Here is a 27,909-nt window from a genome sequence, read left to right as displayed (position 1 = left end):
GGGTCTCCAGAAGCCCTCTGTCACACTCAGCCACAATCCCCACTGGTTTTCACAACCAGAAGTATTGGGGACTTCTCTTCCCGGCACTGGAACCCGGGGTTGGGGGTCCTGATGTAGAGCTGCAATGCCTCACTCATCAAGGGGGACCCCCATAGCCAAGATATTCCTCCTGATTTTTATTCTCCAAATGTGGGTGTGGGACCAGCCCATTCTGCATCTCCTCCCCTCCCACTAGTTTTGATGTGGTTTCTTTATATCCTTAGTTGTAGGCCTTCCATTCAGCTCGATATCAGGTGGTTCTGAATGATGGTTGTGATGTACTTTGTCATTTTAATGTGGATGTGGGAAGATGTGAGTACCATACTTACCTACTGACCATCTTGACTGGAAGACTTCTGTCTTGTTATTTCTTCAGCTACATCTCTGTCTCTTCCTCTTCTTCCTTTCCTCCCTTCCTCTTCTCTCCCCCTCCTCCTTCTCTCTATATTCTAACCCAGGTGACACCCACTTCTGTGGCTTCAGTTACTACCAGATATGACTGGACTTCCAAATCTCTAGTCCAGACCAGTTTTTTTGTGCTCTAAAGTAACATATACAATCGTTTCCTCGACATTTTCATGTGACGTCTGACAGGCACATAAACCTCAACATGCCCAAAATGAGTCCATGACTTTTCCTTCTCGCCAGCCCTCTCCTATCCTGCACCTCATCAAACTGCATTAACAAAGACCTGTTTTCTGCTGTTGCCCCTGATGTCTTAACACGAACACATCCAAACAATTCTGCCTCCAATGTATTTTTGGAACTATTTGCTCCTTTCTACCTCCACTGCTAACAACTTGATCCAAGTGACTTCCATCTTTTGCCTGGGAAAATACAGCTGTCTCCTTGCTTGTCTCCCAACTTCTGCTCTTGCCCTTCTAAAATCTATTTTCCACCAGCACCCAGAGCTTGCCGAAACATACAAGTATGAGAGGTCTGTCCAGAAAGTATCCAGCCATGTACTATGAACAATAGAAACATTTATTGAAGAGGATACAAAATACAAGAAACATTGTACCTAGAACAATGACACCTCAGTCCCCTTGAAAGTAGGCATCCTGGGACCACAGAATGAATTTTGCCACTACGTTTCATGCCAAGATCCTGCATCAAAATCTCGGGCACAGTTTTTGGAATCTCCAGATCAGCTTCTAGTTCTGACACAGTCAGTCACTGATCTTTGTTGATTGCAGCCCATACATGTCCAACATTCTCAGGTGTTTTGCTTGTTGCAGGCCTTCCAGAATGTGGATCACTTTCAACGAATTCTGGACCATCTTTGAAGCGTTTGTGCCACACTTTTATTTATGCTGCATTCATTGCATCGTCCCTGAAAGCCTTCTGAATCATCCAAATAGTTTCTAGGGTGAAATGTTCAAGCTTAACACAAAATTTGATGCAGATTCACTGCTTTATTCACTCAGTCATTTTCAATGTGATGGCCACACAGCACACAGGCTCACTCAACAGCATCTATTGTCCTCATGACTAGTACAGTGAAGTCCTCATTGTTCACACATACACATTCCAGTCCACTCTCCTTGGCTGCCAGGTTACACTGATGTCACCCAAACTGTTGTCATTATACTAACAACGGTTGGACTTTTTCTGGACAGACCTTGTGTGATACTAGGTCCTTGTAGTCTGGCCTGTGCCAACTACCCCAGCTTCCCCACCCTTCTTGTCCTGTTTATACTCCTGCTACCACACCTTCCTTCAGTCCCTCTAAAAACCTGGCCGAATTCCTGCCCAACTCCTTGCACTGGCTCTCCTCACTTCCTCCATGTCTTTGCAGGCCTGACTCCTCCGTGCCACCCAGGTCCCAGATCAGAGGTTCAAGTCCCATCGGGGGGACTCGATCTGAAGTCACTTTTTCTCAACACGCTAGACACCTGACTCTATTTTCATCATAATGCTCACTATAAAAAATTATATAAATAATTTACTTATGTGTTTCCACCCACTAACATATAAACTTGACTGCAGAGAGCTGCTCTTTTTTTTTTTTTTCACCTTTGTATCCTCAGTGACAATGCCAGGCACTAACAGGTGCTCAATAAAATGGGTCAAGTGAAAATGATGTTCCGTTGATCCAATGCTCCCCTGATGCAGGCATAAAAAGACGGAAGTTTGGAGTCAGCAGATCCAGATTTAAATACTGTCTATACCACTTAATAGATGTGTCTTTCAGCCAGTTATGTGACCCTGAAGTTTTTCATCTGAAATATATGGGTATGTAGAGTAAACACCAGTGTCAACTCTACAAGCTGAACAGAGTTGTTGTAAGGATTAAATGAGAGAAAAGCCCTAGGTACTTGGCACCGTGAAGAACATACAGTAAGAATTTAATAAGCAACACGTAGCGAGTATATATCCATATAAACCACACACACACACTTTGGTGTTTATCTTCACTTGGCTTAATGGTTCTGCTGCCCTGCCTTTGACACCACAACCTGGGTGTTCCTAAGAACATCATGTCTCAGAAGCACAATCTGAGTCTAGCCTTTTCTGATCAGATCCTACCACACCCCAGCATACTAGGAGCTTTAGAAACCTCTTCCAGTGATTTACCTGAAAATGTGAATATTCCTCTCCAGCATAATACAGTGGTTTCAAGCTGCCTCCATTCCATCTACTACTTCAGAGGTCTGTGAACAGTAAATACACACAGATCTATACAAATATCGCACGTGCTGAAAGCATAGAGTAAAAAAATCAGCTTTGTACTCATCATAAAATCCTGTGAGCACAGGTTAAAGCAGTAGCCCCTATTATGGCAAAACAGGCCCTCTTTAAAACACATAATGGCAGGAACAGTGAAATCTTTATCATTTTTATTATTTTTATTTGGACAACATATATACATATGTACAAAATACCTACGGTCAGAATCCTCTATTATAATTTCATTTGATTTACAAAAACAGGACAGCAAAATAACTTAGGTCACTAATACTGTACAAAAATAAAACTGATTAAACAGTTGTAAAGATCAGTATCTTACAGTGTTACAGATCATTCACCTGTTGTGAAAGAACATATCAATCTATCCAGAGTGATGAGTACGGTGCTAAATCTGCAAACTTACAACTAATCAGTTTCTGTAATTCTAACTACCAAATATAAGTCTCAAAAGAAGCATGATGTAGAGACAGACCTTAAAGCCAGGGCATCATTCCACAGTGGTGAAGGGCTTTCTTCTTCCCTAACCAAGGAGAGGAGTTATCTTAACTCTAAAACTATTAAATTTTCCAGAATATGACAACTACTTACAGTATTAGATAAAACAACTTTTCTTTCTTTTTAAACACCTGCAACGGTCTTTCAAAAAATTCCGTTTGGTTAAAAAAGTAAACAAAAATTACTATCCTGCATTTGGATTTTCGTAAGTTAAATCCATGGTCTTTTTAATATAAAAAGTGTTTCATAGTTTTAGTGTTCAATGAACCCTAGTAGTCCTAGTTGAACCGTATCTTGATGTAGTAATCTAATTAGAATGCTCGTTCCTGTTTTATGACGTTTTAAAACAGGATTTATCACAAAGAATAAAAAGCCTTGAGTTTATACGTTACATTGCTATAACATATAATAGAATATCAAATGTGTGTTCGTCAACAACTTGAAAAGGCAAGGAGCAACTTTTGGGGGGAATAAATTGTGCATTATTTTTTAAAACAAGTTGCTGCATTTACACCCATCTACGTGCTGGACAAAAGCCACATACAGATTTACTCCTGAAACTACAAAGATTGTCTTTCACTGACTTTGCCTGGTTTTCCTTCATTTCTTTCTGTGAGGAAAAGATGAGTTTGTACAAGTTAGTGGGTTGCTAGGCAACCCCAAACTCCCCGCTCACTGAAAGGCCGCGTGCAGAGGATCACAAGCAGAACCATTCCATGAGTTCAGCAAGAAATAGGCAGCCTAACCTATTTCATATGGAAGAACAGATGTCCTTAGAACCTATTTTGGACACAGAAATTAAAATTTGGTTTAAAATAAGTGTTTCAAAAGTCTGAAACAGAGGTAGAAAGTGTTCTTTATTTTTCCTGACATGTTTTCCCGTGAGAAAACACGTTCCTTTTTATCCCATGGACTGCTCCCAGTCCCTAATGTTAAAAGCAGTTCTCTTTATAGAACTACTAATACAACTACATTGGTTAAACAAAACAAAAAGAAAAAAAACCAAAAAACACCGTGCTAGTGATGGCTGTTGTACTGGAAGGAGGAGTCAGCTGTGACCTGCGCCTGCGGCAGGCAGGAGCCCACACTGGTTCTGGACTGGAAACGAGCATGTATCGGGTGAAATATTGACTCGCTGCTTGGGGGGTGCCCTAGTTTACACAACACACCTTACAGCACGTGTGCAAACCAGAGTGCACCAGAGCTCTGTCTTAGATACCAGGTAAGACTGTCAGAAAACGATGTTTCTGAAGAAAAAAAATGTAAACATTTCCCCCCAGTCACTGCTGACTCCCCTACTTGAGGTTTCTTTTCCACTGTGAAAACTCAGCTCATTTTTTCTGACCACGTGAAGGTCAAAACCTTTAAGGTCAGAAAGTGTTCAGGTAAATGGCATGTTACGGATGTAGTGGTTTAGGCCACTGTAGATACCTGGATACGAGATACGTAGTGGTGAGGCTTCTGATGTCCAAGATACAGTGACGGGTGTTCATTTGTATGTAAGCCATGTGCCTTGGTTTTCCAAAAGGGATGACTTCACAGTCTCCTCTGAGATCATCGTGGTATTTTCCCTTGGCACTCATGCTCTTAGGGGCATATTTTTCTTTTCACCATTCAGCTCCCTTTTCATTTTACATGACTCTTGCACCTGTTAGTGGGAGTTTTGTAGGAACGTGGGAAGGAGACCAACATTTCCCCGGCCCAAAATAGCTGTTTCCAGAGCTAGCTACTACTATGCACCCATTCAATGAAAACCCAACAGAGTCAAAGCCTTCTCTCCCTTCATGGCATTATGGTACAATAAGGTGCTATTAACTAAAAGAATAGGAAAATTTGGAAAGTTAATAGAGTCAAAATTCTGTTTGTTCTTTTTAAATTAAAAACAAAAAACAAAAAACAAAAAACTACCCTCCTACTCCTTCAGCATCTGTGGCATATATTCTGCCCCCCCCCCCCCCCCCCCCACCGCCGCCTGCTGACGTCTTAGGGAAATGTGTGTACTGGAAAGTAAGTAGATTATGACGTGGTTCCAAAAAGAATGTCTGCTTCTATCCTTAAAGCATGAACTTAACTTATTCATCCTCTGCATTACAAATTAAAGTGCAGCTTATGTTCAAAAAGTACGATTCATACAAAGCAAGGTTTAAAAGTTCTGTACTTAGCGTAACCTTTCCAAGGTTTGTCTTGATTAGTATAAACTCCGACTGCTTACCCATGGGCTATAAGTAACTTTTTTTGTTGTCAAGTCTTTAGATGACAGGTCATGCTGGAGGAGATGTGCTCTTGCTTGCATAAAGACAGCTGTGCTATGGCGTTATTTGTTTTTTAATCTCCAAAGTTAACGTGATTCAAGAGAGTGGTTTTGCTAAAGAAACTGAAGCACACTCGTCATTACATTAAAAGGAACAAAAACAATTCTGAGAGACAGCAAGCAAAACGGGCCCAGAATCACCGTGGGATGCCACAGTCAACTCACCCAGTCAGACTATGTACACCAGTGTTTAATCTTTAAACTGCTACCCCAGTCTTGGCCTTACCCCTTTCCCCTCATCCACTATGCCCCGCCCACCCCCCAAAAAAATAAAGGAGAAAAATAAAAGCATTTGTCTTCTCTCTGGAAGTCAGAGACGGTTCAGAGTTGCCTCTGCAAAGGGACCAAGTGTGGACTTTGATCTTGGGCTACAATGTGCTTTTTAAAAACAATGCAGGGAGAGGAAAATTAGAATATTGACCAAAGAACAGGACTTCCTGTGCTGGCAGGCCTCTTCTGGGGCTTAGTTTGCACGTGTCTGTCTGTTTGCTGGGAGTAGTTTTGTCTTTCCGGGTCCGTCCCTCCCTGGCTTCCGTGGGTAGCACCTCACAAAGGGTTGGCCAGCGCCTTTTTGGATCGCTTGATCATACTAGGGTGGAACTCGGTGTGACGCCGGGCGTGCTTTGTGAGGTGGTCACTCCTCATGAAGCGCTTCTCACAGAGCGGACAGCGGAACTGCTTTTCCCCAGTGTGGGTCCGGTAGTGGCGGGTCAGCTCGTCTGAGCGGGAGAACTTTTTAAGGCAGTCTGGCCACGTGCAGGGAAATGGCCGTTCACCTAAGAGAAGGGAATCAAGACAGGACACAGTTTAAAGAACATGCAACAACATTCCTGAAGGCTGGTCATGGTTGAGCAGCCCTCTGACTCAAAGGATAAGTCCTTTGTATGGGAGCGTGAGGCGCTGAATTACATGTCACACCAACTGCACCGCCCGCCCCGCATTTGTATGTTGGAGTCCTAACCTCCAGTTCCTGAGAATGTGGCTGCACGTGGAGATGAGGTCTTTGCAGGGATGGTTAGTGTAAAATGAGGTCATGAGGCTGGGCCCTAATCCATGACTGGTGGCCTTCTAAGAAGAGATTAGGACACAGACACAGAGAAGAAAGGCCACATAAAGAGGCTGGGAGAAAGCGGCCATCTCCACGCCAAGGAGAGAAGCCTCTGAAGGAATCATCTCTGTCAAACACCTTAATCTTGAACGTCTAGCTTCCAAAACTGTGAGAAATAAATTTCTGTAGTTTAAGCCACCCAGTCTGTGGTCCTTTGTTATGGCAGCCCTAGAAAACTAACACCATGAAGAAATTGCTGAGAATCATCTTCTCTAAGCGAATGAGCTTGCTGTTTCACATCCAGTGGATCCCCAAGAGCCTTGGAAATTATTTGTTCTGGTTTTATTCTACACGGTTGCTGGTTTTGTGAGTTCTCCCAGAGGAGTCAAAAAACTCGGGCCTTTGCTGAATTTCCTGGCAACAAAGAGGTGGAGGAGAACTGAGGAATGCGGTCCAACTAACCTCCCACCCAGAACAGGCATGTCCCCTTGAGCTCCGAGTCTGCGGCCACCTAGCCTGTCTGAGCAAGTCTGGTGACTGTGAGCCCCGTACCCGAAGGGAAAGCCTGCTTGTTCCTCAGCGCCTCTGTCACTTACGCTCATTGATGTGGTATCTGCCTCCTTGGGAAGGCCATGTATTAAGTCTTATTGTCTTCACTCTAAAGACTAGTCTGTTCCCTCTGCCACATAGTAATCCTTTAAATATCTGAAGTCAGCTGACCTGTATTCCTCTAATCCTTCCTTGTTTAGACTACACAATCTGAGTTTCTTTCATTTTTCTCATAACAGGAGAACCAACATTATTCTAAAATAATAGCCTAAGTGCAGGCACAGAGTTAAAAGCATTATCTCATTGAAATCTCACAAGACACCCCAGGGAGGTGGCCCATTTTACAGATGAGGAAACAGAGGTGTAACACTCGACAGTGGTTCCACTTCCTTCCCCGTTCCAGTTGCTTTCCTCAAATTTACATTGTCTGTGTCCCATTTAAAATGCAGCTAAATCCTGCCTTCCGGACATGGATCAGGCCAGCATCACAGGCCTCCTGGCACCCCCCCCCCCCCGAATGGCAGGGGAGGGACTGTGTCCATGTTGGGGCAACACATACAAGCAGAAAGGAAGAATGCGCTATTTGAGGCGAGAGTCTGGCTGGCACCTCTGGGGAGTGCCTGCGGCCCCCCAGCTCCCACCTGCTCTCCACACCTTTCCAAGCACAGCCCAAAGCGGCTGCTTCACACACCCAGGGCACACGAACTCCTGGCTTCCACAGAACTCTCCAGACACTGCTTTGGTAGCTGTGAGGCCTGAATATTTTCTCACTCCTGTCCTCACCTTCCCAGAACCCAGAGAAACACTCCAAAGGCTAAGAGCTGTCTGATGTGGTGCATCTGAATCATCCAAAAGTTACTCTTTCTTTTTCCCGGCTCCTCCTAATCTGTGCCAGACATGTGGAAATAATGACAACAACAAAACAAAGCCTCCGTCACCTGCACGACAACCTGTAATGACCGAGGTTTAATCTGCTGTTCTCTCCGCAGAGTGATGGTCACCACCACCTCTTCATCCTCCTGTATTCTCACGGGAAACCCCAGGCGGGCAAATCGAATCTGTATACATACAGCAGTCCCCCCTTACCCACAGGGATATGTGCCTGAGACCACACAGAGAGCCAAACCCTGGACACAACGTTTTCCCCCTATACATACACTTTATGGCTTCTTCTCAGCATACCTGAATTGCCAGCATCACTCTTCTTGTCCTCGGGGGCCATTATTAGGTAAAGTAAGGGTACTTGAAAGCCCCCAGTGACACTGCGACAGTCTTTGGTAACTGCTTTGACAACCCGAGCAGGCGTGGGGCGCGCACAGCGTGCACGCGCTGCACACAGGGATGACGCACTGCCCAGGCGGAGCGAGGCAAACAGCAGAATGGTCGACGCACTACCCGGAATGGCACACAATGTACAACGTATGAACTCTTTATTTCTGCAATTAATTTTCCATTTAATGTTGCCAGACTGCTGTTGGCTGTGGGTAACTAAAACAGCAGAAAGCAAAACTGCCAAAGGGGGACGACGACAGGCGCGTTCGCTCTGCGGGGGTCTGGTTTAAGGTCCCACTGTGCTCTGTGCTGAAAAGCCAGGGCAGCGGGAAGCCAGGGCAGCGGGAAGCCAGGGCAGACCCATGAACATCGGGCCAGCCTTGGGGTGGGTGAGTGCTGGGTGAGTAACATATGGGCATGCTCACTGCCTCTGGTGGGGGCAAAAAGAAAAAAAAAAAAAGAGCTTCAAACGGAACTCTCCGAAAAACCCAACTAGACACGGAGTGGGAAACTACACTTTGCCACTTTAGTTGGATTACACAGCTTTTTAATGCAGTTCAGCAGAATTCTGAGCAAAAGCTGAAAAGCAGGTTGTCGCAACCCAACAAGGTTGAGCTTCCCGGGGCCGAGACAATGTCACATCTGACTTTTGTGCTACTTGTGCTTCCAAGCATTTAGCAAATGCTCTCTCTCTGTGTATTTGCCGTGTACTGAGCCTGCTCATCCTCCAGGTTGGTCACATGACCAAAGCCTGCTCAGAAGTTCCCGGATCACTGGGCAAGACTTCTGGGCTATTCGAGAATTGGACTGCAGCAAAGTCCTCTCTAACCCCGATGATGTGCCTACAGGAGAAATGTTCTTCTAAACAAGTTGTGTTTTATATAGACACACATATATATATATGGGTCAGAATTCACAGAGTGGTAATTTGTAAAAATGAAAACATAAGAAACCGAAACCCCCCTTCTCTGCTCCATCCTTATTGGAGCCCTGCTCCTCTCCTTTATGATTTGGTGGCGAGGAAAGCGACAGAAAGGAAAAGCAGTGTTTTCTCAGTGCTTGTTAGGACAAAAACTCATTAGACGTGGCTCTCTCAGAGCAGTGGTAATGTGGTTTAGCTTACTCACCGGCACATGTTTCTTTCAAGTGAGTCATGAGAGGACGTTAATTTATTTGAATGGATCTGTCTCCACTGTGGGAAAAAAGGGGATCAGAAGACCACTGCGCTGTGTGCGAGGATTAGAAAGGAAATAAGCCACTCCCTCTGTAGTAGGAAGATGGTTCTGTGGACGTGACAGTGACTGGAAAACAGTCATGAAGCCTGAATCGGCTGTAGGCACAGGAGAACTATCAAGTATGGACGCTCATGATTTACATATAGTTCAAGTGTAATCAGGGTCATTCTCATTGGATTCACTTTCAGTTGAGGTAGCTTATGGCTACAGTCTCTGCACTGCCCCGCAGGGTTGTCCTCATGTGACTGTTCTCGTTTTGTCCAACCCAGATGCTGTCACTGACTAGCGTCCTTATTCCTGAGTGTTCCAGAGAAGACGGGGCCACCCACAGAGCCCAGCACAAACCAGAGTCTGTAGCAGTCTTTGTTCAACTCATATAACTTGTATAATTCAAGTTTACAGTTTCCAAGCGTTTTAAAAAATGCTTGGAAGTGAGCTGCTCTTGTAAAAGCTCCAGGATCATTTTGATTCTTCTCGGATCCTTTGGAAAATCATTAGAAGTTCTTGAACAATGCACTTAATCAAGGGTTGGCAAACTACAGCCCACAGCCAAACGTGATCTGCCATCTGTTTTTGTCAAGTCCATGAGCTAAGAATGGTATAAACACCATTCGTAAGATTTGTTTTCTACCAAATGGTTCAAAAAAAAAAAAAATCAAGACAAGAAGAATATTGTGTGGCGGGAGAAAGCTAGACGAGGCTCAGATGTTCCTGTCCACACACAAAGCTGTTCTGGGACCGAGCCACGCCCGTTTGCTCACACTTCGTCTCCGGCTGCGTTTGCACCACCACAGCAGGGCTCAGCAGCTGCGACGGAGATCGTGTGGCCCACGACGTCTAGAATATTTACTGTCTGGTCCTTTATAGGAAGTTGTCCGACCCCCGATCTCAATCTGAAGAACTGAACCTCTACCTGGTGTAAAGCCAAGTGTCTCAGAGGCCAGACACGTAACAGAAATGGGTGAAATGCCGGGTGTATAAGATCATGGGGTGTGGTGGGATCCACGGCCAACTGGAGAGTGCTTTTCCCTCTGCAAGGCCTTCAGATTCGGCACTTTGTAAACACTGTGCCGGCCAGGCAAGTGGGTCTGACGCTGGATTATTCTTGGGACTTATAATTTGCCCTTTAACATCACCCACCTCTTTGATCCAGCGGAGAGTTTGTGTACAACCTACTAGGCATGCTAGTTAATGACAGACATATATGAAGGTTATCATCTAGAAAATGAGACGCTTTCACCTAGGAAAGTACGGAATGGGGAAATCCCATGTAGAAGAGGAAGAGAACTGCAGGCTGAGCGGGACCAGGGATGATGTGCAGAGGAGGAAGGAGGCTACAGAGAGGCCCTGACTGGCCCTGCGTCCTGCAGCTGGTGGGAGATCAAGGCAGGTCGTTCCCTTCAGCTCAGTGCAAAGGCCCCCCAAAGAATCCGTCTCCATACTGAACAAAGCTGTGGCAAATCAACTATCAACTAAAGAATATTTAAACTTGTCTTTAGTATTAATGAGAGAGTTGCCATCCTCCTGGGGGAAAAAAAGGAAGACATGTACTAGTGCTTTATTTCGGGCCTTCACAGGAAAACACACCCAGAGGCAGTGACACAATAAACTCTGCTTTACTGGAGCAGAGCTGTTAACAGCACAAGATTCTCTGCGTTTTCATTATTTATATAACACTCCCCTCCCCTTTCAGCAACAAGCTAAGCACCTCTCGCTGACAGACTCAGTTCAGAGTATAAAATAAACTCGATCGAAAGTGCCCCTGAACGCTGCACCAAATGTGTAAATGAGTCTCTCTGCAGAGACAGGTGAGGCCTCCAGAAGTCTCCTGGGCCTCCAGCGGGTTCAAGAGAAGTGGAGTGGGGCCTGCTGGCTATGCACTTGCCTATTTGGCACAAATGACGGCTCATTTGCTTTTAGAAGGAGACTGCACTCCACCTGGTGATTAGTAAGGCTATGCCAAGTGAAGCTTGTTCTTCTTCGTAAACTCTTGAAATGAACAGTGTCGAATTCTCTATATACAGGGAAAAAGGACAAGTGTGGAGATTGCTAATGGGATACTCCCAACCCTGGGTTCAGACAGGATGTCACGAGGTCCTGGCCGGGGGTCAGGGAGGACTATGCTCTCCGTGCTGCCCCTTTCCCGCCTGTTTCTTCTTACCCTCCCTTTCACAGCTCCATGGAATGGGCTAACCTTAACTGAAGGTTAAAAATACAAACTGTAGCCCTGGCTGGGTAGCTCAGATGGTTAAAGCGTTATCCTGATGGCCAAGGTTGCGGGTTTGATCCCCAGTCAGGGCACATTACAAGAATCAACCAATGAATGCACAAATAAGTGAAACAAAAAATCGATGTTTCTCTCTAAAAATCAATAAAAAAACTAAAAAATACAAACTCAAGCTTTCATTGGTTCTAGCAAAAGTAACAGAATCTAGTAAAACAAATCTAAGGGAACTAGAACTTCTTTTCAGAACAGAACTCTAAAGATGCCAATTAAGAATGATAGCTTCTCATAGATGTACAAAATCAAGGCTGCCTCTTGAAGAAAAGTAGTGTCTTTTGATTGCAAAAAAAAAAAAAAAAGCAAGTGGGATTTCAGATATAAAAGGATAATTTGACATTAGAAAATCACATTGATATTATTCCCCTTTTAAAAAGGTCAATACACTGCCCCCCCATTTTTTCATTTGTCTTGCCTTGACAAATGAAAAACAGTATTTGAGGGAATTTAACATCCACCCCTAATAAAAACTTTTATGAAAATACAAAAATAAGCTGCTTGACAGGATGAAAACTACAGATCTGAAACCTTCCCCCAGTAAGGTCAACAGCAAAGCAAAGGCAGCTCCCACCGAGGCCGAGCTCAGGCATGATGCACCCTCGCCTCCGTCGTCGCTGCTATTTAAGGCTGCTCAGGAAACGTGAGTGAGTGAAGCTGGATAAAATAAGCAACTAATGGAAGGAGGAAGTGAAATGGAAATTGCTTACAGTTCATACAACTTTCTACCTGGACAGTCTAAGTAACTGAAAAACTAATATAAATTAAAAATGCATTCATAGGTATAAGTATACAAAAGAAGAATGGTTTTCTTATATGCTAACCACAGCCAGTCAGCATTAGCCTAACAACAAAAGTTCAAGACCTGTGTGAAGAAAATTATAGATCCCTCATATAAAAGAAAATGGATAAATGGAACATCCCCCATGCTCTTGGATGGTAAGGCTCATTGGTAGAATGTGGCAATTTTGTACAAATTCATGTGTGAAATTAACACACCCATAGAAATTCTTTTTTCTTGAACTTGACAAAATTATTCTAAAGTTCATTTGCAAGAATAAGCGTGCTCAACTTGCCTAAGAACTTCAGCATTAGCACAATAATAAGTGAACACTTGCAATACCAGTTATTAAAATGCATGACCAAAGCTGCAATGATTAAGACAGTGTGATGCCAGCACAGGAAACGACAAATCAGTGGAGCAGGCTCGAGTCGGAAAATAACCTCAAGACTCCACAGGGATGGGATACCGCAAATCAGCGAATAAAAGGATGTTTAATCTGGTAAATGGCATAGACATTTGGTTTAAAAAAACTAAACCTGGATCCCTACCCTATACCTTTCACTTCAATAAATTCCCAATGGGCTATGTATGTAAATGTAAAAAACTATAAACATTAGATAGGAACACAAAAATATATAGGGATACCAGCATTACTTATAAAAGATAACACTTGATAACAATTTAAATGTGTAACAATAAAGAGCTGGTTTAATAGATAAAGTGTAAACACACAGCGGAATAATATACCCGCTTAAAAGGTACCAGCCCGTTACATAATGAAATTGAAAGATGTTAGCAGTACACGCTGAGTGGAAAGAGCAGTGTATGACCTGCTGTGTGTGTGTGTGTGTGTGTGTGTGTGTGTGTGGACATGTACGGAGAGAAAACATCCTGGAAGAAAACATACAAAGTGTGAGCAGTAGTTATCTACAGGTGAGGGATTAAACAGTAACTGCTGCTGCTTCTGTAATTTCCCCCATATTTTCTATTTTAAAACAGTTAAGTACAAATTTCTTTTATAATGAGAAAAAGGAGCAAGTCTTACAGAAAACAAAGGAAACAACAGCACAGCTGGGTTTAAAGTTTTCCATGAATGGATTATATAATTTTGGGGAACGGGAGGGGGAGGATTTACTTTCTATTGAGAAATTACTGAAACACTTCAGTGTCCAAGACCAAAGAAAGGAGAGAAATCATTCTGTTTCTTTCTCAATAAATTGTTAGAAAGTGAGAAACTTTCAGAACAAACTACATCTGTTTTCTCACTCCTCCACCTCCCCCCTCCTACTCTTCCTATATGTGAGAGAAAAATGGCCCCTTACAAGGACAGACAGGAACCTCCCTTCAGCTGCGAGTCACACAGATGGTGACGCACGGCCGCCCCAGGGCTGCCCCACCAAGGAGCGTCCTCATTAGGAACTGATGAGAATGTTCCTAACGAGGACTGAGAGTGTGCAGACGTGGGAAGCCAAGACCAACACAGCGTTCCTCATGGACAAGGCCGGCAGGGCACTATCCACATATACCTGCCCCGACCCGGGCCCTTGGTGCCCCTTGTCCATTATCATCTCAGTACCTACGGCAAAGTGACGTGGATTTGCAGGTACGAAATGTGCCTTTGCTTTATTTTTTCATTCCATTACCCTCAAATGCAGACGCACCTGTGCAATTGGTAAAGGAGGTATGTAGGCCACCCCTGAGATAGACAACTCCACATCTCCCTACAGAAATCATTCCAATTCATACTGGACTCGAAAATCGAGAAATCCAAATCCTCCTGTGTGCCACAAATGTTGCTACCTACACATGCAGATGTTCTGGAAAAATGAAAATCTGACAGGCTTTGGAAGAGTAACTCTGCCTGAATGCCATCCCACCCTACTGCCATTTGCTTGTGGCCCCTCTCTGAATCCCTCCTGTGATTTGGCTTCCTTTCTGTTTTGTGTGTTGATACAACAGAGTCACCGCAGAGTTTGGATGGGTGACTGCACTTCCTGGCCCCTGTGCTTATCTGTGGGAGGCCGCCGGCCCCATACTGCAGGTTCTGAACCGGGGAGTGGGTGTGTGTATGAAACGCCTGTCACCCAGCCCTTCCTCACTGCAGCACGAGGAGGCAAGCCTGTCCCAATACTGCTAGCGTGCCCCCCACCTCAACTGATCTGCGAGGCAGCTCGTGTGCGACAGCCTCAGAAAAAGATGGCAGACAATAGAGTCTTCACTGTGTGGGTTTAACCCAGCTACAGATGTGACTCGATGTCTCAGTTATGTGGCCCCCATCTCAGCCAGCAACTCTGAATCAGCAGAGGTGAAATGACATCCCCACAACCACACAACCAGGCCCAAGCCTAGATCAGCTGCTCCCCACACCCACACTCTTCCAGGTACTTGTGGGAAAGAGAAATAAGAAATAAACCTACTAGGCACTAAACAATGAATGGGATACAGGTGTTTGATGGCAAAACTATCCTGAGAACATAGTCTTTGAATCTTTGCATTTTGGATGATTTTTATGACCATCAAACTCAAATCTGTCCTGTTTCAAATGAAACCAATTCAGAGGGCAGGTGATATGCACAAGGACACCCTTAGATTGAACTGGTTTTCAAATTCTTCCTTCAGTTTTGAGCACAAAGCAAGATTAGCTGTGAAAGAAAAGCAAAGGCCCTACCTAGATGTAGGGAGAGCCTTTTACCGCATGTTTTTCTAATTCTCTTACTTCCCCATTGCATTGCTTTGGGGAGGGCAGACGGTTTATAACAAATAAGTTGTTGTTGAGCTGTAAATTTCACAATAGAGTTTTAAAAATGTAAGGCAGGCTCTGAAGTCTTTAAACTTAAACTCTCTTGATTTGCCAGGGTTTCCTACCAAGACCTGAGCTCTAGAGAATGAGAGAGATTAGAGGGGCTGTGTGCAAAGAACAGATGCAGAGGTCTCTAAGAAGTGCTTGGCATTCTCTCCTCTCCTTTCACAAACAGGCTTGGGCAGTCCCGGGAGTAGCCACTGTCACCTGGCCCAAAGCATGCCCAGCGCCAGCACGAGCCCCTCTCGGTAGTCCCCACAATGACTCAGGTTAGCGGAGTTGGGTAGCCCTGCTGAGAGCAGGGTCTCAGCACATGCCTTGCAGCTTTGCAGCCTTCCACATGCAGGATGGAGAAAGGGACTGCGCGTTCCTGAGCCCGAAACCAAGCACTTGGGAGAAGGCCACAGGAGGACTAAAGGACTAAGTCACAGGGTGCAAGGATCTAACACCTGGAGCCTCTGTGCAGAGGCCCACCCCCGCTTCAGCAGAGGCGGCCAGCACATCAGGACCCGGACCTGAGCCGGTGCATAGCGGCCCAGGGCAGACCACCTCGTCAAAGGATGGCATGTAACAGGGACAACCCTCCCAGGACGCCAAAATCAGAGGTGAGCCTCCTGCCTAACAAACAGATCACTTCCAGGAGACACAAAGGTAAAGGGAGAGGGAGAACACTCTGATTCTGTGAACTTTTACCCAAAGTAGATACAATTTAACAGAATTGACCCAGAGATCCTGAACTGCTAAGGTAAAGTTCTTGCATTAACAGCAGAAATGGGTGGCAGTAATGGGGCTTAAGAACTGTCTAGTTACGGACAGTTACTCTTTGCTCACCCTGGTTTGTGACCAGGAGGTTCTCACCTGATACGCATAGCTACTCCACAAGGGCCACTGAGACTTTTAGCTTCATTAGTGAAAACAAGGGTAACCTCCCCATTTGTGCACTTAGTTAATATTTTTTGTAGCACCCTACAGCTTCCAGTCTGGGGACAACCGCTGTCCAGAAGGCTGAAGCTTTTGGTTCAAAAGAGACAATGGGCAACAAGAGGAAAACACTGGAGAGACTGGCGTTGGTTAGTAAATGCCTCCTCCACTTGCCAGCCAGGCTGCGGCACTCAGAGCCTCCAGTGATGCTACTCCAGTGCGTGTTCCCAGCTTTTCCTCTCTGGGCTCAACCTCTGTACCTGCTGGCACCAGAGTAAGGCTGTGATGACCATAGGTCCTGCTCACACGTGCCAGAGGGGCTACTGTCAAATAGTTTTCAAGCCTTAATGGAGTGAGCCACTAACTAGTACTGCCTGGCATCTGTCACTGAAGACCACAAAGAATGGCAGGTCTGAGCTTCCAACCTGCATCAAAAAGGCCCCGCACGATGTCCCCAGCCCTCCTTGGGCAGGCATTCCTGGGCAAGTGTTTAGAAACTTCTGGGCAAGCAGGACGTTGAGAAGAAATGACTCGGCGTGGAGGGGCACAGCCCACGGTCCTTTCATGCTGGGAACCCCCGCCCCAGTGGGCGAGTGCTCACCAGACAAGCGTGTGTGGCCGGCCAGGGGCACACTGTGCAGCACGAGAGGGAGAGCCAGCTGTCTGGTTGTCACGCTGCTGATTTCCCCCCAAACGGCAACAGTACAAAACTATCGCAGAATTATGGCAGCACAGGGATTTAAGTTATTTTGATGTGTTTTTGTAAATTATTTTGAAGATCTAATTTTTGCCTCTTATGATTTGTTACAGGGTTTTTCTTGGGCATTACCCACACTAAGTAGACTTCTGAACCCCAATGGGCTTCAGCAGATGAACAGCTCACCTTTGCAAAGATGAGGCCTCTACCTATTGGCACGCAGGGTCACAACCGTTGTGGGCATTAAGATGGATGGACAACTGGAATTAAGTGAATGGCGCTACTGGCCACACGGCTCCTGTTACACTTGTCCCCTGTGAGGCTTTCGGTACTGGCTTCTAGAACACCCACTGAGGCAGGTCTACAGGGTGGGCCTGAGCACAAGAAACTCATGTGGAAATCATCTGTGCTTACAGACCACTTAGCACGTGGCTGGTGACCTGTCTTTAGGTTGAACTCCAGAGATAGTTCAGAGCCCTTTGTCTTCAAAGGGAAGAAAAATATGGAGAAACAATGTCATACTGACCTGTCTCTCATTTTGTCAAAATCTGCTCTTTGGAACATCCAGCTTATCATCCTAAATGGATGGATGGCGTGAATGGCTGTCGGTTTTGTCTGGCATCCATTGCCTTTTATTTATTGCTGGTGTAATAAATAACACACCTCAAATTTCCTTTCAGAAGCCACCCCTTCCTCACTCTGAGTTTCCATATAAATTCCAGAGGTGACCCCACAACCCCAGAGGTTGCATGTAATCCATCCAAGCCACGGAGACTGAGGGCACGGGGACTGTCTCTCCCAGGGCTGGCTGGATGGGAGCCTGGCACTTCCGTGGGCCACCTGACCACCATTCAGATACAGCCTGCCCGTGAATGAAGCCAAAGCAAAACACAGCACAGTAGAGCCAGGGAGAGATGTAGACACCGAGTACCTGGATCTAGAGATACCTGTAACTAGAGCCACCCCAGATGTGCTGGCTGTTTTTCATTACGACAGTCCAAGACTGGCTTCTGCTGCTTGCAACCTGGAGTCCTAACTAATACAGTCATGTTCCCAGAACTAGGGTCTTTTTCATTTGGAAGGAAACAGGTTCTGGATAACTATTGGAAAAGTTGATCTGACTTCAAGATTTTGACAGATATCTCTAACGAGGCTTCATAAAAATCAACCACAAGGCAGAGTCAGAACACAAGAGTAGAAAGCTAAAGACTGGTAGCTTCAGGGCCAAACCCGAGAGAGCTGTGCAGAACGATGGGTCCCCTCCCAACTCCTCCCACTGGCAGAAACCCACGAGTCCAGGTCAACAACCACAAGTGCCCAACTCCAAGCACTAGAAACACACTAGACAAATTCCGGAGTGACCCTGGACGAAGTTATGTAACTCCAAGTCCAAGTCCTCCTAAAAAATGAGAAAAAGAGAACCTTTTAATCCCATAGGACTTCTGTAAGTTTAAACGTGACGATGTATGTCAACCATGTGGCCTGGAACTTGACATGTAATAAATGGTGGATGTTACTATTATTAGCAACAGATATTAGTATCTGTTATTACTGATGTGAATGATTACTATTAATAATCTGCCCTATTATTACTACTACTGCTGTTTTCACAAGACTCACAGTGCCTGCTGTCAACATCTAACAGTTCTTTGTATGTGACAGTCACTCAATAAATAATATTTAAATGAATGAGTTGCTGCTGGATTAATCTGGAATTGTAAACAACAATTCTAGGAACAAGGGCTTTCTGGGCACCACGTGTTAATTACTTCAAATTATAATACACTGTATATGGGGATAATGTTCTAAATGCTTTAATTAACTCATCCAAATTAAGCCTCATAACAAATCCATGAGTATGAAATTACTGAACTCCATTTTACAGATGGGAAGACTGAGGCTCAGAAAGTCCTTATAATTAGAGCGGCACGAGGTCCGAGGGGTTGGAAGGCCCTGCTCAGACCGCTCTCCCTGCTGCAGGTAAAGGCCTCTCCCAGAGAGCCCTCGCATCCGGGTCCTTCCAGGGGGCTGGTCTCCTCCTCACAGGCTTTACTCTTCTTCTCTGACTGCCTCTCTTAGCAAAGCCGGCCCCTTGGAAGGCAGAGATGGTGAATCCTTTTTCCCCCTCTCTTTAACAAAGATGATCTGTAAGATTTCTTCCAGATCTGAAATGTCCGTAAAGCTCAGGAGGTGGGATTTCTGTACTTCTGTCCACCCCACTGGTCCCCGCTTCGGTTCAAGTCCAGTCCTCCACGAGGCACTCACTTCCAGAACAAGAGACTTGCCTTGGAAAAACATTCGAAGTTTGTTTAATACAAATACTACTGCCTGCGTTTCAAATCCTTGTCATTTATCTTGTGTGGCTTAGATTAAAATAAAGCTCCTCTTTATTTTAATCTAGTTAAACAATGTCCTTACTTTTTAAAAAGGCTCAATCAAGGATGAATGCCATTCTCCTGTTCAAATTTGTGATTGTTCTTAATTTCATTTAAAAAAAAAGTCAGCCCTGGCTGATGTGGCTCAGTGGGCTGAGTGCCGGCCTGTGAACCAAAGGGTCGCTGGTTCGATGCCTGGGTTGCGGGCCAGGTCCCATGCTGGTGTTGCGTGATAGGCAACCAGACATTGATGTTTCTCTCCCTCTCCCTTCCCCTCTCTCTAAAAATAAATAAAGAAACTTAAAAAAAAAATAGTCAAAGGCCCAGTGGCCCTGGGTTTAGACAGTGAGCTAACTGGTTCTTGCAGCTCTAGACCCTCTAGAGTTCAGAGCCAGATGATCAATTTTCATCTCAGGATTCTAAAAGCTAACATGCGTCATGATAAACTGAGATTAAAAGGGAAGCCTGCGGGTGCACCATCATAAACACAGGCTTTAAGCACAAATGGAACTAAACGCCTTGGAATATCCCGCACATTAAAAAAAATGGAGGCATCTCACTCCTTTGGTGGGGAAGGCATTCTCTATGAATAATAATGTTAGTCCTATTGTGTTTGCTGAGGGGACTGCTTGAGGCCTGGCTAAGACAAATGTTTACGCTTGGCCTTAATGCACCAAAAAGGTATTAAAGTTTCAGGATGGCTCCAGGAAGGGAGGAGTAGGAACTCTCACAGGCACTGGGCCTCGGGCTGTTTCATGGAGTATATGATACATAATAAAAGGGAAGCAGTCCAGGGCTGACTCCACTTCTGCCCTTTTACTCAGTTAATTTGGTTAATTCGAAGCAGATCTTTAAATCAAGGTTAAATTAAAGAAAAAAAGTCAACCACAAATTGGAATTCTCAGGAGACCATGGGAGGAAAACCTTCGAATCAAAGAGCTGCAAAGAATTCACAACTAAGGGCCATCTTGCCACATGGGCCAAGCCCGGGCCTTTAGCACTTCGTCTTCTTAACAGCCCTTCAGAGTACCTTCACGTGCTGCTGGGAAACGTGAGGCTCCGGGCGAGTCCAAGCTGTGCTCAAAGTCACATGCTTGGCAAGGCAGGGAGCCAGGTTTTGAACTCTGGTCGTGCATTTCCCAACCATCCAAGGTCCTCAAAATCCTTAAACAGAACAATCCCCGTCTATCTGAGATGGTGGACATACGCTTTTTTCGAGACAAAATGATGGATGTGATGACCTCTCAGGGTCACTTCCAACCTCCAAATTCTATTCTTTTGATACTAACAACTGCTGCCCACCAAGTGCTCTGAGTTAGGCCCAGGCCTGTGACTAACTCCCCAACAAAACATGGGGTGGAGCGAGAGGCGGGATTGCTCAAAGACCACTGCAGAGAATCCCATTTATTTGCCTTTTTAACTGTCTGTGGGGTTTTTTTCTTCTCCTTCCTCTTGCCCCTCCTTTTTGCATGTGTTGCATAGAAACAGAAAGTGCCTTTGTACCAATTACTAGGCACTAATTTACACTCTTCAGTGGGAGCTGGGACTGCTGGAGAAACATTAGGAAAAGGTGGGAGGGTCGGATGCGGGGGAGGAATTGAGCAGGAGAGGCCTGGAATGCTGTAAGCTTTTTCTCCGAGCCTGAGGACAGACAAGGGGAGTGGGGGAAGCCTCGGAAAATTTGGAAGTCAAGACTAGGGAAAATGACAACGCTGAGATTTTTTTTTTAATCGAGAATGCTAATGATCACCAGGCATTCAGAAATCAAGTTGGTGGGTTAGAAAGCCTACTCTATCCAGGGCATGCCAAGTTGTTTTAGGGGCTACTGAATATAAATACGGGGAAATCATCCACCAGCTCTTCTCCATGAACTTGCTAAGGAATAATACCATTGTCAGCCACTTTCCCAATATGATACGATGTTTCTCCCTGGGAAGTTCAATCTGGGAATTTCCCACAGATGTTGCAGAATGACAAATTCGCAGGATAAGCGTCAACAATTGAGACAGGAACAGGAATGTAAATCTGACCCTTGTGTTCAGAGTCCAAGAATTCACTTCCCTCGGGTTACCTCTTTGCCTCTGAAAGTAATGGGGTGTTACCATCAAAACATCAAAAAATATTTACTCTGGTACCTCCCTCCCCACCACGGGGCTCCATCTGCACCCCTCCTCTCTCTTTTCTTACCATTCACAGAAGATTTGAGAGGAAAACCAAGGGAAATGGTGTTTTTACTCTGTAATTCTACTCCACTTGTATTTTCTGCGGTGAAACAGCAATCCTGCCAGCAGCTGAAGCTTTTCTAAGACAAGCCCACTTTGTCTTCGCTAGGGCCGCTAGCTGGAAGGTGACAGACAAGTGGAAAGTGAGGAGGAGCCACTGGTCCTTCCAGAGAGCTGCTGGGGTCCCCATTGGCCCTTCACCCCGGGGTGAGATTTCAACAGCGGCTGGGCCATCTTTGGCTGGGCCTCAGCGGCTGAGTCAAGGGAACTGTAACCTCTTGTGGGACACCGAGATTAATCCCCACAGGACGCCCTCAGAATCTATCATCCCGCACAGCAAGAGGCCCTGTGCAGCCCTTTCCCGTCTTCTCAAATGTAGATTATTTTTCCTCACAGGACCCACAAGACTGTGTCCACAGTCTCCTGGGGGAGGGGGAGCGGTACCGCCCCAAAGGGGGCAAGGACTAGGTCTTGGCTATTACAGTGCTGTTTTTGTGGCACTAAAATGTCACGGAGGGGGGAAGACAGTTATGGAAAAAATGTCTAAAGTCTCCTAAAGGGTGAGAAAATTAAAGGAAACAAAGGTAGAAACACTGTGTAAGCAAGCCCCACCCAGGCTTAGTTACAAATCTGTCTTGGATGAAGTATGTCAGGTTATGAGATCCGTATCATGTCACTTTAGGAAGTCCTCTGTAAAGAGGAATGGGCATGACGAGGAGAAGGTGGTAAAGACTGGGCAGGGGCGAGTTAGTGGGCTGCCTGTAGCCCACTGCAGAGCTAAGGCTCCTGGCCTAGGGCTGTGGCCAAAGTAAGACCTTGCCTGTCCTTGAACCCCAGCCTCCCAAGTAGTGGGAGTGGATCCATCTCACACCTTTAACAGCACTGGATTCTCCTGAACCAAGTTATTGACTCTAAAAGTTTTTCTAGTAATCAAGAGAAAAAGAGTATAAGCAGCATAGAGCAAGCCTGACATCTATATAAGCAAAATTTTAAAACTTTAGTCTCAGGGGAAAAACATCTCACCTGAGTTGGAATTGGACGTTCCTAGAGAGGCCAGAAAATCTCTTTCCCTTATTGGAAGGTAACTTCCAGGGTGGGGGCTACCCAGGTCCCTTTGGCCAGATAGTCTTGGCAGTGAAACGTTCAAACAGCATAAGGAGAAATGGAGTAGCTACTCTTGGGGTGTTGGCAGCTCTTGTCTCCCCACATTTTACATAAACTTCCTTCTGCCCTATTTTTAAAAAAAATTGTTAATTTTTTCCCCCCTATAGAACTGGAGTGCGATGCTTGGCATTTAAGGCTTTCTAATGTTCAGAATCCTGTAACCAGTTATCAAGCTCAACCCATTGTCACCATCTGAGGACAGGTAACTTAAGTCCCTCCAAAGAGAGTAAAATTGCACCTGGCATGGAAGTGAGGCCTAAGGTTTCTATCACTGGGGTGCCAACCCAGGGTGACTCCACATCAGGCAGTTCTCGTGACTTCTGTCTGGAATCTGGATGTAGTTGTTTCCTTCTCCCAAAGACACTCCTCACCCCCAACACACCTACACTCCATGTACAGGGTGACCACAATGTCAAGAAATTTGGAATAAACGTTTTTAAGTGCTTGTGGAAGGCCTGAGGGGGCTCAGGTACAAGAGGGGGCCTAGGGAGTGTGTGGGTTTGAGTGGGTGTTTGTGGAGGCCAGTTTGGGGTGTGTGCTGGGAGGTGAAGGAGTGTGTGGGTGTGGGTAAGGGACTCTGGAGGGTGTGTGCGCACGCACACGTGCACTCAGAGGTAGGGGCGGGACACAGGCGTGGGTCTGTGGTGTTGGGCCAGGATAAACTTCAAGTTGGTTGCATTTCAGATAATATGCCCAATATGCTTTCAGGCAAAGTACTCCAATGGATCTAACTGTTAACATGAAACAAAAATCCACTCTAAAGTATCCAAAACATCTGGAAACAGAAAACAGTGTATTTGCTGTACTTTTTTCAGATTAACTGTGGATTCACTGCTTAAACTTTAGGTACATCAATCACCTGAGAAGGTATCTGATCTAGAGGCTGAAAAAAACAAATTGAGCATGGTATTAGAAAATATAAACTAACGTACAACTTAAAAATAACTTTATCCTATGTTTCTTAACTTTGAAGGCCTCTATCGCACAAACTATAAGATCCAGCAGTTTTTGAGAGTCTACTGTGTGTGGAATCCTATTAAGTGTTCATAAATATTATCTTATCTTTGCAAAAGAACCTTTGAGTTCAGTGACACTACCCTATTTTCTGGATTAAAAAAGTGAGGCTCAAATAAAGCAGAGGTTGCAAAATTAAATGCCCACGGAGACGATGAAAATGATTAAAATAAGGGGCACTGCCCCCTATAAAGAAATACCAGTTCAAGCTCATTGTTGCTAAGCAGGAATTCAGGCCCAGTATTGCTAGGTTGTTCGATTTTTCCAGAGCAACCAGAAGTCTGGATTTGTGCCAAAATCCTCTGATATTTAGATATTGGTAACTAATTAAATTTTTAAACCATGTGTTGGCCAAGCCAAACAGATGTGCAAAGCAAATTCAGCAGCAGGCCTTGTGAACTCTGAACTCAAGTAACTTTCTTAAGGTCTCACACCTGGGAAACGGCAGGACAAATCAGAACCCAGCTCAGCCTGCCTCAAAAGCATCTTTGTCTTAGGATACTATAGATATAGCTGTACTGAATTAAATGGAATTTTGTTCAAATGACTCAACTTCTAAAGCTGGTTCTATAGAAGTGGCAGCTATAGGAGGCTCTAGAGGAGGTGAGCAAGCAGCCTGAGGGATTCTGTTGGGCCACACTGAGCAGGGGGTGTGGCTAGAATTTTAGCTCTTATCTTCACAGAATGCAGACATTCGAACTGCTATCTCCTGTCCACCTTCTGGATTTAATACAAACAAAAGGAAAATCAGGAAGCTTCTTACCCCACCCAAAGACAGCCTAACTGGAAGCTGTACCTGAAACTTTCGAATGCACGGAACCTCCTGGAAGTCTCTTATTCAGAGTAGCCTTTATACACCTTTTTTAGTAGGAGTACCCTTCTGACGGTATTTACAGAGGCTAAGAGGTTTGGTTCAACCATGTCCCAGCATTACAGAGCCCCAAAACATATTATGACACCTGCAATCTCTGTATCTCTAGTTTCCAAAGACTGACTATGGTATTTAAAACAGAAATAACATTTCACTTCATTTTCCACTCTTGTCTGGGTAAAAGGTTCTCCTGAAACAGCTGAGCTGACTTGCCTTATGGAGAATTAAAGAGCACCACGCATGCACGCACACATAAGCAGCCATTTCTATAAATGCCTGAGAAAATCACTCAGCCGAATGGTTCAGAATGTTGGGATTCGGTTCTGTGTCGGGTGGACTCTGGTAGCACACACTAAAACACTGCAGGCCTCCCCAACTGCACAACCGGGCAGCTCCCTGAAGGAGAAAGTGCCTTTGCTCAAGGTGGCAGTGGGTGTCCAAGTGAACAACCGAACTCCGGGAATATGGCTGACGCAGCCAGGCCCGCCTAGCAGCTGTTGGTAACACCCTTGGTTTAATACACCCCTATTTCACCCCTGGCAAGCCACACTAAAGGTCACATCCCCCAATTCAGACACGTGTCTTTCAACAACCTTAGAGATAAAAACTTTAAAATGTGCTCTTTTATGGCAACCCGGATGACAACCCCAAACAGAACCTGATTTTGCATTAACCACAGAGGAAATTGTTTTCTTCCTGTGCCAGCAACACCTCTACAAGAAGCACTTTCCAAAGGAAATAAAATGAGATGCAGTTACGTGGCCTTTTAAAAAGCAAAATGAAACAAAATCAAACAATTATCATTTTAAAACCACAGGCCCAGGGCTTCATCTTACAAGTGCCAAAAATTACACAAAATGACAATACTCTCCCAAGTAACTCCAACAGCACCCTTTTAAACATGGTGTCAGAGGGCAGAGGGGAAAGGAGCTGCAAGGGAAGAGCAAGCCCTGTGCTTCCCTGATGGAAGAGCTGTTGTATAGAAACCTGACTAAAGATGGTGAGGCAGCAGGGCCAAGTATCAACACTTTCCAACTTTTTCTGAGTATGTTAAACAGAATCAACAGAATTGGCTGACCGTGGTCCCAGGAAGTCCCCAAAGCCCATTTTATCCTGCAAATGTCTTTTTAGCCACATTCATCTGGCCATCCCAGCCTTTTGCTCTTCCTGGGACAGACCATTCCTTGAGGCTTCTAGAACGTTTCAACAGTCGTTACCCTACCTTGACCTCCACCAAGGACCACACCTCCTCCTCCCTAACTGCTCTGTTCAGGGTGGAGGGTGAACCTGAGTCACGTAGAAAAAAATTAACTCTGAAATCTCATATTAAAGTGGCTAACTAGTCGTGAAGTTTACCCACCAACCATCACTTGTTCAAACTCCTCTGCTGCCCGACGCAGTGTTATTTTAAACCTCTCTGGGGACTCTTGGCCAAATTTAAAACCACCTTGGCAAGGCCTGAAAAGTAGCAAGCATTCAGCTAAATGAGTCCTTAGTCATCCTTAAAAGGTTCCATGTAAAGCGTGCCGCATCTACCCAGGTTCTGGCCACATCTCTGCAATCCCACACGAGAATCAAATAAAAGGTACGCCACTAGACGCCCCCACCCCAACCCCAGCCAGCCTCTGCCCAGGTCCGGTAGCCCCAACAGCGCTGGGTGCGGGAGTCCTGGGGGCGGGGCGGGACAGGGGAGGGGCAGCGCCACTCCCCACGAAGCCACGCACCGGGGCTAGCACTCAACACTCACTCGGTCCGCCAGTTTAATGCTCTCCGCGGCTTCCAGAGGCTGGGGACGATTAAGGAGAGTGAGCTTTCCGTCTCTACACGGTTCAAACATTTAAATAGTTAAACAGCATCTTATCCAAAATGTTTGCACCCTTTAGGCCAAGTGTGGTGTCCTTAACGCCCAGGAACGCTGCCAGGCCAAAGGTTAACTAACCCCAGAGGTCGGTGGGAGAGGGAGACGACGCTAACCTGTATGCACTCTGTAATGGGCTTTGAGATGGGAGGATTTTCCATAGACTTTCCCACAGCCACTGTAGGGGCACTTGTGCCTCTTTTCGGAGGCGTGTTTCCCCTTCGCAGCCACTCCAGGGTGGAGGAGGGAGAGCGGGCTGGGCGCGCTGCCAGGATCCTGTCTCTCCTCCGGGCTGTGGGAAGGACTCGACCCAGATTCGGTGGTCACGTCGCTGTCGGATCCCATATCCTCATCCGGACTCTCCAGACTGTCGCTGCACACCGAGGGGGTCTGGATGGGTCGGTACTTGTTCAGGTCCAACAAGCTCTTGGCAATGGTGACCAGTGTGCAGTAATCCTTCCAGGTGTCCCCCGGGTCACCGTGTTCCTTGGTCATCTCGCGCTCAGGTAGTCGCAGCCGCTCGGCGTCCGGAGCTCCCCCATGTTCCGGAACCGCGGCGCGGTTCGAAATGGAAACCAGACACTGGGCAGCCACGAAGTCCATGTAGGCGGCCGCGGACATGGTGCGGGCGACAGCAGCCCCAGCAGCACGGTCAAACTTGGCGGTAGCTGCGGAGGTTCGGCTTACCCTGCCCTGGCCTCGGACGACGAACGCCGCGCGGCGGCCAAGGGGGCGGGGGCGCGGGGCGCTTCCGACTCGCAGGAGCCCCAAGGCGACCTCAGCCCCTCATCTTTACGTAACCCGCAGCGCCTCCGCACGCAGCCGCCACGGTGCTGAACTCGCCGCGCTGCCGCCTCTCGTTGCTGCGGTGTCCTGCGCCCGGCGCAATCCCCCCGACGGGCGCGCCCACCGCTCCCAGCCGGCTTCCTTGGAAAGACGCCACACGTGGCGGTCGCAAGTTTATTCGACTGAATACGCCCCCGAGGCGCTGGGAGAGGAAACTGCAAGAGAGGTACACGCCCTCCGCCGCCTCTCGGTGGAACTAAAGACCCAGGACTTTCACCCAACCACCCCGACGCAGGTGGCAAGGGTGGGACCAAGAGCCACGTCTAAGAGACACTTTTCCCCCAGTCCACTGACGGTTTCTGAGCCCCCGCTGTCGCCTGTCCGCACCGTTCCGGCATTCCCTTGCTCAGTAACAATTTCGCAGAATCCCATCACGTCACAATTCAAACCCCCTCCAATTGGCCAGTGGGGAGGGTGATTCAACTCTGTTTACTTTCTC

The 27,909-nt window shown here is 46.1% G+C and overlaps 1 protein-coding gene across 1 annotated transcript; it reads right to left on the bottom strand.

Annotated features, from left to right (window-relative positions):
• Nucleotides 1–5,193: 5,193 nt before the first annotated feature.
• On the bottom strand, nt 5,194–27,903 carry KLF9 (KLF transcription factor 9). Its single transcript, XM_024555259.4, has 2 exons — nt 26,741–27,903; nt 5,194–6,312 (listed from the first exon to the last, which is right to left on the bottom strand). The coding sequence occupies exons 1-2, from the start codon at nt 27,243–27,245 to the stop codon at nt 6,083–6,085; spliced, it is 735 nt and encodes a 244-aa protein (XP_024411027.1). The 5' UTR covers nt 27,246–27,903; the 3' UTR covers nt 5,194–6,082.
• Between the last annotated feature and the right edge of the window lie 6 nt (nt 27,904–27,909).

The sequence above is a fragment of the Desmodus rotundus genome, chromosome 1 (genome assembly GCF_022682495.2).
Source record: "Desmodus rotundus isolate HL8 chromosome 1, HLdesRot8A.1, whole genome shotgun sequence".
In the NCBI taxonomy this organism is placed as follows: Eukaryota; Metazoa; Chordata; class Mammalia; order Chiroptera; family Phyllostomidae; genus Desmodus; species Desmodus rotundus.
The sequence above is the reverse complement of the archived record's forward strand: the minus strand, read 5'-3'. Positions and strand labels throughout refer to the sequence as shown.

Coding starts and splice junctions, on each gene's coding strand:
- KLF9 (XM_024555259.4), bottom strand. CDS start 27,245: ATGTCCGCGGCCGCCTACATGGACTTCGTGGCTGCCCAGTGTCTGGTT. Junction 6,313..26,740: donor CCATTACAGAGTGCATACAG/GTTAGCGTCGTC, acceptor CCCTTCTCTTAG/GTGAACGGCCATTTCCCTGC.